Source organism: Echeneis naucrates, chromosome 12 (assembly GCF_900963305.1).
Source record: "Echeneis naucrates chromosome 12, fEcheNa1.1, whole genome shotgun sequence".
NCBI classification, from domain to species: Eukaryota; Metazoa; Chordata; class Actinopteri; order Carangiformes; family Echeneidae; genus Echeneis; species Echeneis naucrates.
The window spans coordinates 20,357,905-20,377,312 of record NC_042522.1 but is presented as its reverse complement, the minus strand read 5'-3'; the positions used below and the strand labels follow the sequence as shown (position 1 = coordinate 20,377,312).

Sequence of the window (19,408 nt, the reverse complement as noted above, 5' to 3'; positions counted from 1 at the left end):
TGATAGTTTGTTGTTGTTGTTTTATCTTTTGTTACAGTTGATGAAATTTATCTAAACAGCCTGAGGCAGTAGATGGAAAAAAATAGAAAACAAAAACAAAAAACCCTTCCTCCCTGCCGTCTTTACCCGGTAGTGCCCGGTTGTGGGGGCTCCGGTCCACCGGGGGCGCTACTTCCGCCAGTCAGACAAGAAGAAAGAAGAAGAAGCTTCAACAACAGATCCGCCATTTGCTCTTCCAGCTGCTTCAACTCTTTTTTCTTCTTCTTTATCTGACTGAAGTAAAAACCAGTTAAACCACAGAGTTCCGTCAGTACGACGCAGGAAGACGTCACAGCGGCGGTGATGGCGGCCGACCGGCGCGAGGATAAAGGTGAGGTGTCTTTGTATGCAGCTTTCAGCATTAGCATCTGTGCTATCTTTGTTCTGCTGATCCGCGAGCCAGTTTGGCTGAGGATCAACGACGAGTTCTCTGAGTTCGTTACTTATAGCTTATGAGGTTAGTTAGTGATCGGTGACTAATCGAGGGGTTTACTCAGTGACCAGTAGAAACTCACGTTTCCTCCCTCTGCTGCTGACGCCTTCACCGCAGACTGTGTTTTCCGATGTGGGCACCAGGTCAAAGGTCACCGCTGCTCTACACCTGAAATGAGAGCTGTGATTATGTGACCTATGACCTGTGGAGCACAGAACAAGAGATCAGATATCAGTATTTAAGGAAAGTTTTCATCGGTTTGTCACATTAGAGCAAGCAAGTCACAGATGGATGTGGTTGCAGTTTGATTGTCTCTGTTCTGCTCAGTGACAGCAGGTGAGTTTAACTAAAGTTCTTTCAGATGGAGAACTGAATGTGCTGGAAGACATTTTGACTGAAGCCCCGGACCAGGACGATGAGCTCTACAACCCTGAGAGTGAGAGGGATGTTGACAAGAAAGGTACTGCTGATAATTGATGGTCTTAGTGCTTTTGCTAATATCAATGGTCGAATTGCTTACTTTTTTTTTTTTTTGGATCATATCTTATTTAGGCACAAAAAGGAAGAGTGATCGCTCTGACAGCCATGATCTGAAGAGACTGCGCCCTTCATCAAGCCACGCCACCTCTAGATCCTCTTCTAACAATAAGAGAGGCCTAGGGCCGCCTCTCTCCTCCTCTAAGAAATCAGCATCAAGCCCACGTGGTCGCCACACTGCCACTGGCTACAGACATGAGTACTACGATGAGCGGAAGGGGCGACGAGGGGCCCGGGAGGCAACCCGAAGCCGTGGAGAGGAAGTGCGCCGACGAGACTCCCAGAGAGGCCTGGACAGTCTGAGCCAGGTACTGGGTTAGGTCAGGGTTGGGTACCACTGTTTCAGTGCTCACCTTCTTTTTTCCATCAGCCAACCGCATACTGTTCCTGTTTTTCCCCAGAAGTTGCGGCGTGATGAGCGACGTGTAAGCCCCTCCCCACAAGAGGACAACCAATCAGAGGATGAGGCAGCAGAATACGGTTCAGAGCAGGCGTCAGGCAGTTCCTCCCCTGCGGCATCCCATGTGGAGGATGAAGAAGATGACCAGGAGGAGGAAGAGGAGGAAGAGGACGAGGAGGGCATGGAGGAGGAAGAGGAGGAGGAAGACGAAGAAGAGGAGGAAGGAGAGAAGGAGGAGGAGGAGGATGAGGAAGAGGAAGAATATGAGCGTCGTGGTGGCGAGGGTAACGACTACGACACTCGGAGTGAGGCTGGCGACTCACGCTCCGCCTCCTCTGTCAGTTTCTCTGACGATGGTGAGTCGGTTCATTCAGGCTCCGCCTCCGAGGCTTCAGGTAACCATGACAACAACAAGAAAGTTTTTGTGCAATTGTTTTGTTTCCTCTGGCGCTCTCAATGTCCCTCCTGTTGCTTGACATTAACCAATCACACTCATACGCTTGTTCTGTGGCATGTTAAGTGACTTCAGATTTTACATGTTTTGAAGACACATCAACTCATTTCCTCTCTTGTTCTTACCAAACTGAAACAAAACTAACAATTGCTGCTTCCTGTTTGTGCTTTTATTTTTAAAGGTTCAGAGAAGAAGCAGGAAAAACTGTCATCATCTGTCCGAGCTGTTCGCAAAGGGATGGAGAGTAAGACTTTTTTTTTTTTTTTTTTTTTTTTTGGGTGGGGGGGGGGGCTTTAATTTTACTGCTGACCCTAACCCTCTTCCTGACAATTGCTCTTCTGATGCTATGATTCTCAGTCATTTCTTCCTGCTTCCTCAGATCCAACCAGTAAGCTTCGTTACATCCTGCGAGATGCTCGATTTTTCCTCATTAAGAGCAACAACCATGAAAACGTCTCATTGGCTAAAGCAAAGGTATACTGAAGTTATCCTCATCACAGTGTTAAAGTCAAGTTGTAAGTGTGTTAGTGATGTATTATAAAAAAAGATTGACTGTTTTCATGATGTTCAGGGGGTGTGGTCAACTCTGCCAGTGAATGAGAAGAAGCTGAACGCTGCGTTCCGGTCAGCTCGGAGCGTCGTCCTCGTCTTCTCTGTGAGGGAAAGTGGAAAATTCCAAGGTAAGAACCTTTTGACTTTGATCAGTAACGTCCAGGCATCTCCTTAACACATATTTTGTTTGACTTCCTGTCCGGTCTGCAGGGTTTGCTCGTTTGGCCTCAGAGTCTCATCATGGTGGCTCTCCAATACATTGGGTACTTCCTGCTGGAATGAACGCCAAGATGCTGGGTGGAGTCTTTAAAATCGACTGGCTCTGCAGGTAAATTCTGCTGCCCTGAGGTGGTATATATGCCCCCCCCTCAAAAAAAAAAAAAACCCTGAAAGACACAGGGGGTCCAGGTCAGTCCTGGTGTAACAGTTGATGTCGTCCACAGGAGGGAACTTCCTTTCACAAAGACGGCTCATCTATCTAACCCCTGGAATGAGCACAAGCCCGTCAAGATTGGGCGTGATGGACAGGTCAGATAGCCATTTCCTTCTACTGTGCTGTGACTTTGACATATTGGTGTGAACTGATGAATCTTTTCAGGAGATCCAGCCGGACGTTGGGGCCCAGCTCTGTGCCCTCTTCCCATTGGATGAGAGCGTGGATGTCCACCAGGTGGCTCGTCGTGTTCGTCACAAACGTCGGACTCCATCAGAGCCACGGCCTCGAGGCCGACCACCACAGCGTGAACCGGGAAGGTTAGCCAATCACCAAGCTCCTCCTCCCGCTTCCTGTTCTTCTTCTCCTGCTGCGACCACGTCGCCACCTGCTGCTGGACGTCGGAGACGCCCCCTGCCTGTAGCCGGTGGCTAGCTAACCCATAGCTGGCATTGCTGGTTCTGTGGTGGTTGTTGTGGTTTTCCGGTCTGGAGTTTCCCTGGAGCGACACCTTGCTCCGCGTCTGAGGGTGAAAGCTAAAAGTCAGGCAGGAAATGAAAATCCTTGGTGGGCGGAGCTTGTTAACAAAGTTAAATTCTGTCTTCAATTTTAGTATGAGTTGAGCAACTCTTTATTGAAGTTTAGTTTAAATTAAAACTCAGCATTTAATGTTTCTCTGTGAAGCTCTTCTTCTTTGCAGGAGTTTCATTCTCTGGAGTAAAATCTAATATTTGGCTTTTAGCGGGACTGTGGCTGACCCTTTCAGAATAAAAGCAGAAGGAACGAGCATCACTGGCTGGACTAATGGAGGGAGGGGGATGAGCAAGGTAGAACTTATCCAGAAAGAAAGAGAGAGATAAAGTGAGGGACTGTCTGAGCTCTCAGCGGACTGAGTCTTGCCTTTGACAAAGTGATACAGGTGATTAAATGGGGGTGGGGGGGGTAAGGGGGTAAGGGGGTAAGGACTGTATCCAATGAGAGCGTGTGATATGTTGGAGGGGCGGGGCCTATGGACTGTATCCAATGAAAGCGTGTGATATGTTGGAGGGGCAGCACCCTCTTCGCTTCAATTTGAAAAGAAAAGGTAAAGTTACAGGTACATGAAGAAAGAGATGGACTTAAAATCCTGTTGGACTGAAGACGTTACCCTGCCCCCTTCATAAAGGACAGATTTCTAAACACCCCCCGACCCCCCCCCCTCACCCCCGACCCCCCCACCCCCCTCACCCCAGCACACACACACTGGATCAGGACAGTTGGTTGTTGGTGTGTGTGTGTATGTCGCTCATGAACTGAGGTGTGTGTGAGTGGAGGAGAAGAGGAGGGCGGATCGAGAGCGACGGACTGGAGGGGGCGGGCTGGGCTGAGAGTGGGCTGGGCTTTGTGTTTTGATTGACAGGACTGCACCACCATCATCATCATCATCATCACCCCCTCCACCCTTTCAAAATAAGAGGGTTTTTGAAATCTTTTAACATGGACTGATGAGAAGAAAATGTTTTTATAATCAAAGTGTTGTTGACAGACAAACAGCCCCTCCCTCTTAAACAACACAAGGGTATGGCTTCTTCTTCTTTGTATTTATTGTTGTGTGAAGCTGAGTTTTTCCAAGTGCTTTTCTGTTCAACAGGGAGAGAGTGATTAGAAATACAGCACACAAACAGGCAGTAAGAGACAGGGAGAACTAGTAGACAAGACTAGCAGACGACCTGACAAGCAGATGAACGGAGGACTAGTAGACGACATGACAAGTAAACAAGTGGAGGACTAGTAGATAACGAGACAACGAGAACACAAGACTAATTCACAAGTGGAGGATTAATAGGCAACGATGACCAGTAGACAAATGGGTTAGGGTTAGCATGTAGGGCTAGCAAACAGTAAGTCTGGCAAGGGAACTGGTAGAGATTGGGATCATCCCATCAACGAAGCATCTGATTGGTGCTGTGGAGACCGTAAGGCTGAGGTAAGCGTGAGGTCACTGGTCGCCTGTGGATGCCTCACCTGGATGCTCAGGGCCTGTTGATTGGACGAGACCTGGGAGTGAATGTCTCGTAGAATTGAAGCTGTTTTGTTGAAGCTTTGACCTGAATGAGTGTGTCTTTGTGTGTGTCTTACTTGTTAACTTGTTCACGTAGGCGTCGACCTGAAGAGTATGACCTCCATGGCAGGAAGCGGCCACGAGCTGATGGTCCCCCCGACTTCAGCCAGCGAGCAGGTTGTTATCTGGTTGTTGATCTGACTGTTGGTCTGTTTGTGTAACTGATTTGCTGTCAATGTTGAAGTAAAACTGGTTTTATTTTCAGGCTTTATCCAGGACCTTCGTAACCAGCCACTGGACAGGTGAGACACACCACATCACACACCTGACACAGGTCATCTGAAGTAGGAAGGTACACCTGCATCCATCAATTACCCATGATGTGTTGAGTTCTCTTGGCTAACAGGAAGTCTGAGACATTTATTTTGGTCATTTGAATAATTTAGAGAAACTGAAAATAATTTTCTGATTTATTGCTGTTAGTTTTTAACCCTTTCCATTTGCAGACGTTTCTCCAGCGTCAGACGAGATGTTTTTCTCAATGGGGTGAGTCTGATGTCTTAGCTGTTAGCTTAGCTAAATTTTATCATCTTGAGGGGTTCGCCTGTATGCTCAGCATCACGTCACTCTGAAGCCTTACCTCTTTGACATAGCCTCATATATCACCCTGAGATATTAGCCTGCTAGCTGATCTGTGTTTCTGTTTTTCAGTCCTACAGTGACTACATGAGGGACTACCACCACAGTGTGGGGCCTCCTGCTCCCTGGCAGACTCTGGTATTACTTTATTCATCCTCTTTCCTGATCAATCAGGATATTTACTACTGACACTAATCATTTCATGTATGTGTCCTCAGGCAACATACCCAGGTGTGGAGCAAGCTCCGCCCCACCACCCTCCCTACTACCACCATAGCCACCCCCCTCCACCTCCTCACCAGGCCTACCACCACCACCACCATCACCACCCCCCGCTTCCACCACATGAAGCTCCACCCCCTCGCTTTAGAGACAAGCAAAGAGTGCCACAACACCGCGCTTTCACCTCTAGCCCGGTCAGTTCTCTCCTTCCTTCCTGCAGATCATGAATTCTAATATGTTCTTATCAATTAACGACCAATCTGATGCTCTTTCCAATCGTACAGCACGACTATGACATGCGCGTGGACGACTTTTTGCGGCGAACGCAGGCAGTGGTGAGCAGCCGGCGTGAGCGTGAGCGGCAGCGAGAGCGGGAACGCGGCGGACCACGCCGTGAAAGAGAGAGAGAGCGCACAAGGGATAGAGACAGAGAGAGAGAGAGGGACAAGGAGAGGGGGCGGTACCGCAGGTGATCTGCTGATGTCACATCCTGTAGGCAGTCAGCTGTGGCGGATCTCCTGTTTTTGTAAAAAATAATCGTGAAATGAGCTCAAACACATTATCGATTTTTTTATTTTTTTTGGGGGGGTGAATAAAAACAGTATATGGGAGTTTGGTTCAAACTCTTACTTTGTAGTTCTTTGGACATCCTCATCGCAAACTAATCCCTCCCACAATCCTTGCTTGGTTTATTTTACAAGGATGGACAGTATTTCCTGTAAGATCCTTCAAATTAAATCTTCCTTTAAAAACAGATTTGATTCTTCCCATTCTTCATGTTAAAGACATCTGGTTGTTTATTGACGGAACAAAATGTATCACTTTTTATTTAGTCACGCTCTGTGGCCTGCCTTGCTGGCAGACTGCTTCCTTTTTTTCTTGCTGTAGATATCTTGTCTGTGATTGGTTGTTTTTTGTGATGACTACATCCCCCTCTTCAGTCTCAGTGCCAAGCCAGCACTGATGTTCAAATATTCAATTCAGGGTTGTTGTTTTTGTTTGTTTTTTTGTAAGTGGAGGAAATGGCATCTGTCATTGTTTTTTTGTTTTGTTTTGTTTTTTACACAAAATAAAAGCCTGAAATCTGATTTTTTTTTATTATTATTCCTTGGGTCACTTCCTTTTCTTGGGAGCAATCTAATTATTGTCACAGTAATTAGATTACTATCTACAGGTGACGGCTGACCTCACGTCTAAACACAAACTTAAGTGTCTCCATTTCCACCGTAATATTATTTGTATTGTTCACTGATGTTTGCCTGCCTCATTTGGTTGTGCATCATAAATCAGAACACAAACAAACCTGTGACTGAGGAAGTCTGCTATCTTTTTCTGTGGGTGCAAAGTCTACATAAATTTACCCCGACATTCAAATGTCAATTTACATATAAGAGCTGCAGTCTGAACACAGGACAAATTTCACTTCTAAATAGATGCAGTTCTCATTGTTTATTTCCATAATGTTGAATTTCTGTGCTGTTACTTTTAAGAAAAAATCTGTATGTATGCTTTTTTTATCTCGTGTTTTATTTTGAAATGGTTTGTCCTTGCTGCTCAGCTTCTTTTATTTTGACACTGAAGCTTCCGTAAACTTGACGCCGGTTTGAAGCCGAAACAGACATCAATTCCTCTGGAAACGCCGGCCAGATTCGGCCTTTAGCTGCCGATAAACCACCTAAAATGAGTAATAAGAGGGTGTAACGGAAACTGACGGACCCACTGGGCTTTAAAAGGTAAAGCTGCTGTTAAATGTTCAGTTTTTTTCCGTTTGCCATTTCAGTCTCAGTAAAGCTGCAGCTAGCTGCAGCTAGCTTCGCCACTTTCTCTTATTTCCAATAAATCCTGTTTTTTCTCACATCAAGTCGCGAGTGTCTGTTTCTGTTCGTTTTACGTCACACAGAATCCGTCTGTGACGACATGAAACAATGGGTAATCATCTGACAGTAAATTTAGTTGTACAGTATTTTTAGATTTTGTCATCTGGTGAAGTCTCGCGAGAGGATGCGAATGCAGCGAGAGCAGGTTTTTAGACGTTTAGCTGTTTACGTGCTGACGTCTTCGTTGTTTACCTGAAACCGCGGAAATAATTATATACTTGTGGAAAAAAGAAGCAATTGATTTTGATGAAAACGGAGACATGTGAATGTCAAAATTGTCCGAAAGGGATAAATATTAAATTAATAAAATAAGTCAAAGGGATTTATAACCTCTCTCTCTCTTTGTGCCAGTCTCACCCATGCTATCTCGACCACTAACATTGGATGACAGTGACGCTCAGGGGCAGTGTTCTGTAGCTCTGGCCCCGCCCCCTATCCTCCAATTGGTCGATGAAGGTGATGACGCAGAGACACAAAAAGGTACATTTGTTCAGGTTTCAATGAGAGACTTTAGATTCACAACTGATTGCTGTTTCTGTCCCTGCAGGAGTTTATGCCCCTCCGTGGAGATCTTCCTCCTTGTCCTTTTCTTCCTCCTCTTCCCCAGGTCATTCTTTAACTTGTCCTCCCTCCTTTCCTTTTCCTTCGTTATCTTTTTCCACTTCTGCAGCTCCTCCTCTTTGTCCTAATCCTATTCGTCCTTCAAGATTTTCTTCTACCTACTTCACCCACCCTCCTGCTCCCCCAACTGTCTCTTCTTCTCCTTTGGTTTCACTTTCTCCTCCAAAAGCACATTTGATTCCTTCTCTTTTTCCCTCATCCACTTCCCCTTCTATTCTTCCTTCCTGTATCCCTCCTTCTTCTTCCTCTCTTTCTTCTCCTTCCTCTTCACCTTGTGTCCCTCCATCATTTGAGTCTCCTCCCTTTTCCTCCTCCTCCTCCTCTGATGCTCCACCTCCTCCTTCATCACATTTTACTTCTTCTCCCTCCTCTGTTCACATCCCCATGGCATTTGTTACCCCTCCTCGTCATGTGGCTCCTGCCCCCTGCTGCCACTGCTCCTCTCTCTTGCCCCGCCTCCTCTCAGCTCACCGGTTGGAGGTGCGGCGCCTCCTGCGAGGAGCTCTGAGCTCCCTCGGCCGTCGTCTGGACTCTCTGGAGAGGATAAGCAGGAAGAAGAGGAGGAAGAAAGGGAGGAGTGTTCAGAGAGGAGGAGGAGCCTGTTCTCCTGGTGAGTCTGAATTTGTGACATCAAAGTGATTTTCTTCCCTAACCCTAATCCTACAGGAAGTATCTCCTCCTTCCCAATCCCCTGGTCTCTAGAGTTTTTATTCCTCTCTGATGGTTATTTCTGTATTTTTTTCATTAAACTAGAGAAACAACTGTGTTTTTTTGACATTGAGTTCAGAGGATAAACATGTAAAAATTGTATTCTCCAGACACAGAAAAGAAATGGGATTAAATCTTCATTTTCACTGTTTTGTTTACTTGTCCTAAATGAGTCAAGAATCTTGAGTTCAATTCAGAGCTAGCTCTGATGTCATTTTGTGATCAATTCTGATTGGACAGACCCAGACAGCAGGGTTGGGCTTGATCCTAATCGTTCATCTCTTTAGTCTCTGAAGGCCTCCTCTAGACTCATCTTTACCTAGTGACCTCAGATCCTGGTTTAGGGTGCAGGACTATGAGCGAACCTTGTGTGATCCTGTCTGTCAGTTCTTCAGACCTTAGAGACATCAGGAACCAAAACAAGCGCTGATCTAACTAAGGACCTTCCATTATTCCTCTTGAAGTGATTGGGTTACTTTGACCTGATGACATCATGTGGTTAATTCAAACACTGACGACAATAACTTCTTTTTTTCTTCACCAGCTTTGGCCACCTTCACCTGCTCCTCTTCCTCCTTTAGCCCCACCCCACGACCACCTGTCATTTCCTCTTCATCATCGGACAGCGAGAACACAACAACCCCTTCTCTTCCTTCCAGTTTCATCCAATCAGAGGAGACAAGAGGGAGGAGCAGGGACAATGATGAGGAGGAGGTGAGGAAGAAGACAAGGAGGAACAGAAGAGAGAAGATGACTGTTCCAGAAAACAGAGAAGATAGCAAAAAAGTGGAGGAAGATGATTGTGGCAAGTTCATTGGGCAGATGGAAGTGTTTTTCAGAGAAGGAGAAGAAGCAGGGGAGGCACCACTCACTCTGCAAAACTTCAAGCATAAAAAACACAGAAGAAGAGAGGAGGGCGAAGCCAGCCAATCTGAGAAGGCTGTCAGTGTTCTCTTCAGGCAAAATGGTTATAGGCCCCCCTTTCTTCAGCTAAACACGTGAGTGTGTATGTATATTGTTTATATATATAATTTGCCCAGGGGCATAGCTCAGTGGTAGAGTGCATGTTTTACATGCAGAGTCCCTGGGTTCAAACCCCAGCCATAAGGGTTGTGCTGGTGGATAAAATGGGGATGGTTGCGAAAGTTCAAGTTTATTTATAGAGCACATTTTAAACAACAGCAGTCAACCAAAGTTCTGTACACAAGTTAAAACATAATAAAACAATAAATAGGTACATGAGAAGAGCATGACATAACGGAACATTACAGCAAACACAGTGAGTGCTCAAACTGGATGAAACGACAAGGAGACAAGGAGTTTTCAGGGACAATACAGACCAACAACTATGTCACATTCAAAGTCACTTAAATCCTCATTCTTGATGCTGGTTTGAATGTCAGCAGATCATCTTCACCATACCACATCTGAATGCATGGTGTTGCTGATTGGTTGATTAGATCTTGCCGTATTAAATGAACATATATGAAATGTAACCATTTAGTTTTAAATAACAAAGTAAATACTAATTATTTGAAGACTGAGATTTCATCATGATTTAATATTTCCTGTCTTTGTCTTCCCCCTAGCTCCAGCTCCCAGGATGCTTTACTCTTACGCCAGTCAGCCCAGAGTGTTCAGACCTGCAGCCGATTGGTGCCGTCGATGTCTTCTCCAGAAGTCCTTGATGTCTCCTCCAGCCAATGGCGTTTTTCTGACTTCAGCCTTGCCCTCTGCCTTTTCTCCAACCACAGTGCTTTCCGTGTATGGCTCTGCTCCAATACTTCTCCATTTAACCGGGCCCCCTTGCTACACCTGTCAGCGGTTGCTGTGGAGACAATCTCGGAGTCACTAAAAAACAGGGCATGTTGGAGTCCTTTGCGTCCCCTAAAAGACTGGACACCACCCCCTAGTCTGAGCACTGATCACTGGTAAGTCAATTTCAAAGTGATCAGAACATTTGAACGACACGTTTGTTCCATAATATGGCGATAATCAACGTTACAGTCACTCAGTCAATGCATGTTTGTCTCCACAGTTACGTGCGAACACCAACTCTGAGGTAAATTCATTGTCTGTCTGTTCAACAAATAAAACTGAGCTGAAATGACACATCAGTTAACTTCATTGCTGTTTGCAGCTCTACTTTTTCCACCCGCCAACAACTGAAGCAGCAAGCCAATCACAACGTTTGGAGTGTCCATTCCCCTCGACGACAGCCTCTGCCCCTTCCTTTGTGTCCAGCCAATGGTTTCCCTGATCAGTTTCCTGCCAGCCAATCAGCTGCAGGCTCTGAGTTCCCAAACGCAAGTGCAGAGGTGAAGTTTTCACTCTCAACTGTAAAAATGTTTCTCAGATGTTTGCATCACACGTTTTTTTTTTTTTAGTGCTCAGGGTGGTCACTTCATATTTTCCCTCCTTTATTCAGCGAGGTAAACGAGTTTCGCAGATTCGAATCCGACGGGCGTCGCCGCGGGAAATGTCGCTAACACCAATGGGACTGCCCAAGGTCAAAAGGTCAAGAGCGGAGGGGGGGGGAATCAGGAACAAACAATAGCAAACATACTTGAAGATATTAAATGAAAAAAAAAATTTACATTTTCAGATTAAAGAAAAAAGAGTTCAGTCTGGAGGAGATTTACACCAATAAGAACTACAAATCCCCCACCACCAACAGGTAAAAACTACAAAACACACATGAAGATCACATGAAGAAACTCTGTGTTTGTCAGATTAGATCTTCCAGCATGCTTTGCTGTTATCCTGCAGAAGTCTTGAGACGATTTTTGAAGAGCCCCGGGAGAAGGATGGAGCACTGCTCCTAATTGGTCAGCAAAGGAGGCGCCGACTTCTTCTCTTCCCTGATTTCACTCAGCCCAGAAAAAGGAAGAGGCCGCAAGGTATGCTGGGATACATCGTTCAAAGGGAATTGTGGTGTAGAGTCAGCTTAGATGTAAAGAACAGAACATGTCTTCATTAGCTTAATTTTTCCTTGTTAGGGCTTCCTGTTCCCATGGTGCCCAGGAAACGGGCAGCAGTTCGGCGGCATTGCCGTGGCGGTGATGACGATGCAGATCTGGACGTCAAGCTGGTGGAGCGTCTGAGCGCGCTTGAAGACTTTCTTACAAGGCAGGGCCTGGATGTGTGAAGTGTGACATTACTTCAAGTCGGCTGACATAGTGCCGAACAAACATGAGCTGCTATCACACCTGCTAACTGTCATGTTACCACAGTAACATAAAGCACGCTGTTTTTGTTGTTGGGAACTTGATTTTCAGTTTGTTTTTGTTTTTTTGTTTTTTTACAGTGTCAGCTGTTTGAAATGTGAATATTTAATATTTTGATAGTTTTTTACCATTTGATGATATAATGATGACGATGTCAAGTGTAAAGACACACACACACACACACACACACACACACACACACACACCAATACATTCACACACAATACAAGCACTACAGTATAGTAGTGCACAATGGTGAACATTTTAAAGTGTAATATATATTTCTGCCAAAAATTGTTCTATTTTTTTGAACAAATAAAGTTTGATTCTGGTCAGACATTTATTGTTATTATTTCTCCTGGCAGCAGGTGAAAAGTTTATTTACACGTTTTTGACTTTTATCTTGAATGCCAACATCATTAATTTTAGCTGTTTGGTCCAATCAGCAGCTCAGGAAATTAACAGACGTGGATATAAGAGTTTATTATTCATACTAATTCACTTCAATTCCAGTAAAACATATTTGCCAATCAGAGTGAAGAAACTGAGGCTGACTGAATGGCGTCAGAAGGAGCATTGGTCATGACGCACGACGTCTTAATGTCACTTCCGCAAACAACATGGCGGCGGCCGTGTGGTGTGCACGCGAAGTGATTTGCAGGTTTTTCTCTTAATTTTAATTTTTTATCAACACATGACAGCGACCGCTTCGTGATGAGTCAATCATTTGTTTCCTTCGTGACCACGCGGCTGAAAACTCAACACAATTTGACGTGTTTGTTTTGTTCGCGAAACTGAGTGGGTTTGGGCTGGAACCACCAGATTCAACTCAAAATGACTATTTAATTTAAATTTAATGGTGTGTAGTTTCCAGTCGGTTGGTTAAATGTGACGTCAGACAGGTGAGGCCTGTGTGTGTTCCAGAGATTACAGATTCGGCTCAGGTCTCAGAACTCGGTCTGTCGGGTTTACTCGGTTTTAATGTCTAAACAGATGAATTACCTGAACATGTTGATTCGGTTCGCTGCTGCCATTTGTTTGTTTGTTCATAGTTTTCACTTTTTATTGACAAACCTGTCTGAGCGGAATAGGACACATGTTGGGTCATATCATAACGTCAGATAAGAGATCGCTTTATTATCACAACATGCAATAATAACTTAATAACTTAACCATATTTTTTAAATATAAATCAAGTTGCCTTATGTGTGAGACTCTTAATTTCTTTATCTTTTTTAAAGTTTATTCTACACCATATATAAAATAATATGTTTATTGTATGTCATAAACAATAATTCTTCAGGATATATTAGTATTAATATATATTGTAATTAGTATTAATCTATTCAGAATATATCATGTTTCTATATTATTGTGCAATGACTTTTCCCTGTTTTCTTCCTCTTCAGGGTCAGAGTTCTTCCTCTGAGCTGCCGTCAGCAGCGCAGCTTGTCCACAGGTGAGTTCTCTTCCTCTACTTGCTTTCAATGTACAGATGAAATGTTGTCCTTCTCTGTCCAAGAAGGTGAAGAAGAGTCAGGGGGTCTGAAAAAAACTTTCCTTCTGAGTCACAAAGGGAAACAAACTGATGTTTTATCTTGTATCTTGTGTTACAGTTATGGCAGTTGTGTTGTTTCTATCTGAAATCTCAGAATTGTTGTGTTGTTGTCAGTCCAAGTACTGCATTTCCATGCCTGTGTTTTGTTGTTTTGTTGTCCTTTTTTAATTATTGTAACTGGAAATATTTAAGTACTTCAATCATATGATTCTATATGAAGACTACTCTATCACTGTGTTCATCTGTGCTGTTGAAATTGGTGGATACTCCATTTATACTTCAGTGTTGGCTTCATGTCACACTTTCACACAAGAATGGAAGGAAATGTGAATGGGAAGATGACTTGTAGTAACATAACACCAAGATTTTGCCTCTGTAGAATACTGTAGAATAAAAAAGTGACTTCATCATCCTCATCCTCTTTTGAGGATTATGTTTTAGTTTACTTCAAACTACTATTTGGCATAATAGTTGTTTTGTGGAGCCCACTTATAACTGCAAGGAGTTCTGTTGTGTTATGAGCTGGCCCAGGGCAAATATTCCCATCAGAACGTGACAAATGAAAAAGTCATGAAAGCTAATTATATGCAAATGTATAAATATATATATATAAGAAACATATGGCCCTAGGACTATTATATTTTATGAAAGCACTTGTGTCCTGGGAGTTGATTGCCTCAGATGGGCCAATAATGCCTGAGCCTCACCTGCTTGAATTATGTTCTTATATTTCATTTGCAGCTGTTCCAGTTTCACTTGATTGCACGTAAGGGAAAATTAATCTTAAATTAAATACAGTTGACTTCACCTATAACATTACAAGTGTGATTAAATATTAGGTAAATACGTCTCCTTAGTCAATCACAAAAATGTATGCGTTGACTCAAGCTGCAGTTTTCTCCAACATTAGTTCTTTTCTATGCTCTTCTTTGTAGCAGTCTTTTTTCGCTCAGAGGTCTGCTCAGACTCATCATACATTTGCTGATGATTTCTAATTTCAGATTTAAAAAAGTCTCTTGTTGTCACCTGTTTCCACACTGAATGTAGTATCGAATCTCCCTTAATGTTGGCTTTTTCTAGTCATGATGCAGGCATTGGAATCCGAATTAGCCCCCTCAGAGCTGACAGAACTACCTCAAATCAGCTGTACTGAAACCGTGTTTGGTGAACCTCCTTCTTGAAACTTCTCTGCCCTCAGTCCGTGGTCTCTTGCCTCGCCCCCGGCCTCTTCCCCTTCTGTTGGTGACAGGTGGTGGTTACCTTGGTTACCAGCATTACAAGGGAAGGGGACGACAGGAGGATGGAGCCCCACCCATTCTTGCTACACCCACACAGGTAGGAGACACACCTGCTCCTCCTCCTCCTGTTCCTTTTTTTTTTCATGTATGACTTTACCTCCTCTTCTGTCCTCTTCCATACTTTCACACTCACAACTGATGACTTGACAGGTAGCACAACAGGTAACACAACATTTTACACAACAGGTCGTACAACAAGTCCCCCATTTTACATGACACGCAACGCTTAAATTATAGCTCAGGTGTTGTTTGGCCCAACATGAAGCAGACAATTGATGACATCCATGTATGAGGAAAAAAGTTCATTGCACAGACTGAAGTGCAATATTGCTTTTCTATTAGACACATGATGATGTTTATTTTTCACCAACATACATCTTTGAATAAAAACAAAAGGAAGGTCCTCCCGGCTGTCCTCACTGCAACAGTTAACAAGTATTCCATCACATCCATCTTCCCTGTTTTTGCTTAGGTTTCCATAGCTAATAAATAATTGCTACATACCCATTTTGTTTTTGATACAGGTCTGTGAAAACTAATTTTATGTCATAGGCGTATTTATCATATAACACCTATCAACCAACCAGATCACTTGATTTCAGTCACCTGTTTTATGAAACTGTTTTCACACAAGTTCCGAGTTCAGTGTTGATCTGTGAGGTCAGATGAACCTTCCTGCAGCCTTCAGGTCCGGGACTTGGATGGACTCATTAGTGTCTTTGCCTCTGATCAACAGTGTGATTGGTTCACTGGGTGAAAGGTGACAGTGATGTCACACTAAACGGTCACTGCACTCATATCACCTCACGCAAGCCCCGCCCCTGCCCCTCTCCTAATTGGTTTGTTTCCTGAGAGGATGCCCTGGTTGGTCAATGAGTAACTGGAGATGATGATGTCATTGATGCCATGTCCAGCACGCCATCAATGACAGGACATTTCCTGAAATATAATCAATAATTCTGTGATAAATTATTTCACCTTTATAACAAAACAAACAGGATGAAATGATTAAAGGTCGCAGTGATTGGACAGCTAGAAGGGGGCGGGGCCACTCCCTGTTAATCTGTCTCCCTCTCTCCATCGCGGTCATTTCTTCTTCCTCCTCTCAGTGTACCTTCTTCCCGCCCTCTCTCCTCCTGCGGTTTAACGTGTGACGCTCCAGATGTATCATTCATCTACCGCTCCGGTGGCGGGAGCGCGCTCATGGTGAGCTTCTTTTCCCGCCGCCCCATAGGCGGCGAAGAGCGTCGGTCGCGAGACCTGTTGAGGCAGGTGAGGAGGCGTGCGATCAACGGTGAGAGAGGGCGGGAAAGAAGCGGAGGAGGCGGGGCGAGGATAAGAGCGACAGCACGATTCAGGTGGGGGGGGGGGTACTTCAGCCTAGCTTAGCCTGCTTCTAGTTGATCCACTGCTAACCCAGTTAGCTGCTCATGTTCAGGGATGGATCAGACTCAGTCTGAAACTCAATCTTTGTGAAACAGCTGCCATGACAACAGTTAGAGGTCAGCTTTTATTATTGACCCCATCGCTGATTCCTCGTCACCGTTCTCAGTCAGACTGGTACCTCCTGCAGACTTTCAGTTTGTTCATATTTTAAATGAGATTAACGTTATGAGGAATTGGGGGCGTGGTTGCTTTGACAGGTTGGTGAGTGTATGATTGACACAAACTAACACAAATTTAAGTCTCAAGTGCCCCTTTCACCATATTTGGACTAGCTGGGAATTAGAGGCGTAGTCAGACTCTCACTTCACCCCTGACCTCCATCACTTTGTTTTTCTAAATGTCTTTGTTTGGATTTTGTACGTCTGCTCCTATCTCTGCTATCCCTCCTCATCCTTCTGACCACCCCCGCCCCTGAAAATGTCATCATCGTAATCAGGCTCCAGGTGCCTCATTTGACTCTTCGTCACCATTTGAGCACACTCAGTAGCGGTGTACGTCGTCCTGCCCCTTGGTGCTGTCGGCCAATTGCCTTCTTCTGCTACATCCTCTCTGTCAGCAGTCTGCGACCGCTGGCCAATCGGGTAAGAGTGGCTGTTAAAGTGACTGAATGGACAGAAGGGAAGAGGGAGGGAGGAAACAACCATATATGGACATCCTCATCTTCACATACCTGTGCACACCTGGAAAGTCACACAGAACTTGAATGAATTCCTGTCCTATCTTCTCTCTCCCTCTCTCTCATCCTCCACCTCCTGCTCCTCCGATGATGGTGATGGTGGTGGTCGCCTGTCAGCATCTCCTCTTCTCTCTCCCCAGGTGGCATTGTACCGATCCTTCCCAACACGCCTCCTCTCTCGGGCTTGGGGTCGTATAAACGGCGTTGATCTTCCCACCTGGATGAGGAAACCCATCTACTCGCTCTACATCTGGACCTTTGGGGTCAACATGCAGGTCAATAATGAAAAAAATCATTAACAGAAAAACAATAATCAACAATAATAATAGCTCCGCCCTTCTCCAACACACACACGCACACACAGGAGGCGGCAGTGGAGGAGTTGCATCACTACCGGAACCTGGGGGAGTTCTTCCGCCGACGTCTCAAACCTACAGTCAGACCACTCTGCACCTCCTCATGCCTGGTAACTCCGCCTCCTTCTCTTCCTCCTTGTTCTTTTCAAAACGCATACACGATAGTAGATGGACTCAGTGTGTTATGAGATGTGTAGGTCACAGTTCTCATTTTGATCCCTCATAATGATAATGATAATGATGATGATGTTGAAGGCTGTGAGACGGCGTTGTTGCTTGTGTTTAACGTCAGCTCATTGGCTGCCAGGTGTCTCCAGCTGACGGGAGGATCCTCCACTTTGGTCAAGTGAAGAACTCGGAAGTGGAGCAAGTGAAGGGGATCACCTACAGTTTGGAGAACTTTCTGGGTCCACAAAAGAGACGGGGCAATGGTAAGGACCGCCCACTCCAGCCCAGCGCAGCTGACATAACCGCCTGATTGAGATGAGAGATGAGACTGACATAGATAAACAATAAAAAGATGAAGAAACAATGATCTGTTTAAAAAAAATAAATAAAAATTTAAATGTGACTCATCTGTTACCTCACTCTTTAGGCTCCTCCTCCTCCTCCTTCAAGGACCTACTCCTGTCGTCCCCTGATAATGACCTATTCCACGTCGTGGTCTACCTGGCTCCAGGTGACTATCACTGTTTCCATTCGCCGACAGACTGGAGTGTGGAGCTTCGACGACACTTCCCTGGTGAGAGTCTGTTCACCTGTTCATGTGTGTTGTCACCTGATCTCCAGTCCTCACTTTCGCTCTCTCTCTCACTAGGCTCTTTAATGTCAGTCAACCCAGGAGTGGCTCGTTGGGTTAAAGAACTCTTCTGTCTTAACGAGCGTGTGGTGCTGACTGGCCAATGGCAGCATGGCTTCTTCTCATTAACAGCTGTTGGGGCCACAAACGTTGGCTCCATCAGGGTTTACTTCGACCAGGTGAGTCGGTTTACATCCTCCAATAATCAATTGATCTCAGTCTCATTTATAACTTTAAGTCACCACCATAATAAACATCAATAGAAAACTTAATAGATTATTAATATTGATCTCATTGAGATTGTGTTTATAATGAATTGTCGAGATTGTTCATCTTATGATATTGTGACAAATTCTGTCTTTATTGTATCTCATTGTTTCTTTGTTTTATTTGTCACCAGGAACTTCAGACAAACGTGCCTCGCTACAGTAAAGGTTCCTTTCATGATCACAGTTATGTTGCCATCAGTGACCAGGTGACGAAGACAGAAGGTGATGGCGGCGTGGTCTCTATAGATAAAGGGGGTGTGGCCTTACAGAGAGGGGAGGCTGTAGGGGAGTTTAACCTCGGCTCTACCATCGTTCTTCTGTTTGAAGCTCCCAAAGGCTTCAGCTTCAATCTGCAGCCAGGACAGCGAATCAGAGTGGGCGAGGGGCTTGGCAGCCTCTGATTGGGCACGCAGCCCAATGACTAGACAATTTAAGTATGGATAATTAAGACGAACATGTAATGGACATAGAGGAAATGTTTTCCTTTTATTATTTATTATTCTCAAAACTCCCAGAAAACTTTGTGTTGTGATGCAGGGAAAATGCCAAACATCTCTCTCTCTCTTTGTTTCTATTCTGTCTGTATGTTGCTCACTCCTTTTAAAATGACCAAAACAAACATTCACACAAAACAAGTCAGTATGTCACCAGATACGTTGACACCTATTGATTCAGTCCAATCGGAGCAGTGGGAGCACATCAGGATTCTTTTGTTGGCCATTTAGTTTTTTTGATTATTTTAAATATATTTATTATAATTTTCTTTTGATTCAAATAAAAACAGGTGAAAAAAAGGTTATTTTTTCAAGGCTGTTTATTTTGA

At 44.5% G+C, this 19,408-nt stretch overlaps 3 protein-coding genes across 8 annotated transcripts; all 3 read left to right on the top strand.

Moving 5' to 3' along the window:
• Positions 1 to 201: 201 nt before the first annotated feature.
• ythdc1 (YTH N6-methyladenosine RNA binding protein C1) lies at positions 202 to 6,838 on the top strand. Of its 3 annotated transcripts, none has more exons than XM_029515685.1 (16): positions 202 to 370; positions 834 to 932; positions 1,025 to 1,317; positions 1,411 to 1,765; positions 2,045 to 2,107; positions 2,243 to 2,337; positions 2,435 to 2,543; positions 2,626 to 2,743; positions 2,859 to 2,943; positions 3,014 to 3,168; positions 4,987 to 5,066; positions 5,155 to 5,191; positions 5,396 to 5,435; positions 5,601 to 5,666; positions 5,747 to 5,944; positions 6,035 to 6,838. In XM_029515685.1, exons 1-16 carry the CDS (start codon positions 343 to 345, stop codon positions 6,221 to 6,223), a joined length of 2,010 nt encoding a protein of 669 aa, XP_029371545.1. In that variant the 5' UTR covers positions 202 to 342; the 3' UTR covers positions 6,224 to 6,838. The 3 variants fall into 3 exon arrangements, with proteins under 3 accessions (XP_029371545.1, XP_029371543.1, XP_029371544.1); XM_029515683.1 differs by having other exon boundaries at positions 1,411 to 1,804; XM_029515684.1 differs by having other exon boundaries at positions 1,414 to 1,804; positions 6,035 to 6,223.
• Positions 6,839 to 7,337: 499 nt separating this feature from the next.
• LOC115051901 (chromatin-remodeling ATPase INO80) lies at positions 7,338 to 12,522 on the top strand. 4 transcript variants are annotated; one of them, XM_029515677.1, is made up of 11 exons: positions 7,338 to 7,483; positions 7,979 to 8,083; positions 8,175 to 8,858; positions 9,501 to 9,954; positions 10,546 to 10,887; positions 10,995 to 11,018; positions 11,097 to 11,274; positions 11,385 to 11,473; positions 11,562 to 11,633; positions 11,726 to 11,856; positions 11,956 to 12,522. In XM_029515677.1, exons 2-11 carry the CDS (start codon positions 7,987 to 7,989, stop codon positions 12,102 to 12,104), a joined length of 2,220 nt encoding a protein of 739 aa, XP_029371537.1. In that variant the 5' UTR covers positions 7,338 to 7,483; positions 7,979 to 7,986; the 3' UTR covers positions 12,105 to 12,522. The 4 variants fall into 4 exon arrangements, with proteins under 4 accessions (XP_029371537.1, XP_029371536.1, XP_029371535.1 ...); XM_029515676.1 differs by having other exon boundaries at positions 7,979 to 8,107; positions 11,729 to 11,856; XM_029515675.1 differs by having other exon boundaries at positions 7,979 to 8,107.
• Positions 12,523 to 12,803: 281 nt separating this feature from the next.
• Positions 12,804 to 19,371, top strand: pisd (phosphatidylserine decarboxylase). The gene is made up of 9 exons (XM_029515709.1): positions 12,804 to 12,844; positions 13,599 to 13,642; positions 14,940 to 15,076; positions 17,302 to 17,436; positions 17,526 to 17,627; positions 17,825 to 17,942; positions 18,113 to 18,259; positions 18,335 to 18,495; positions 18,717 to 19,371. Exons 1-9 carry the CDS (start codon positions 12,804 to 12,806, stop codon positions 18,984 to 18,986), a joined length of 1,155 nt encoding a protein of 384 aa, XP_029371569.1. The 3' UTR covers positions 18,987 to 19,371.
• The last annotated feature ends 37 nt before the right edge of the window (positions 19,372 to 19,408 follow it).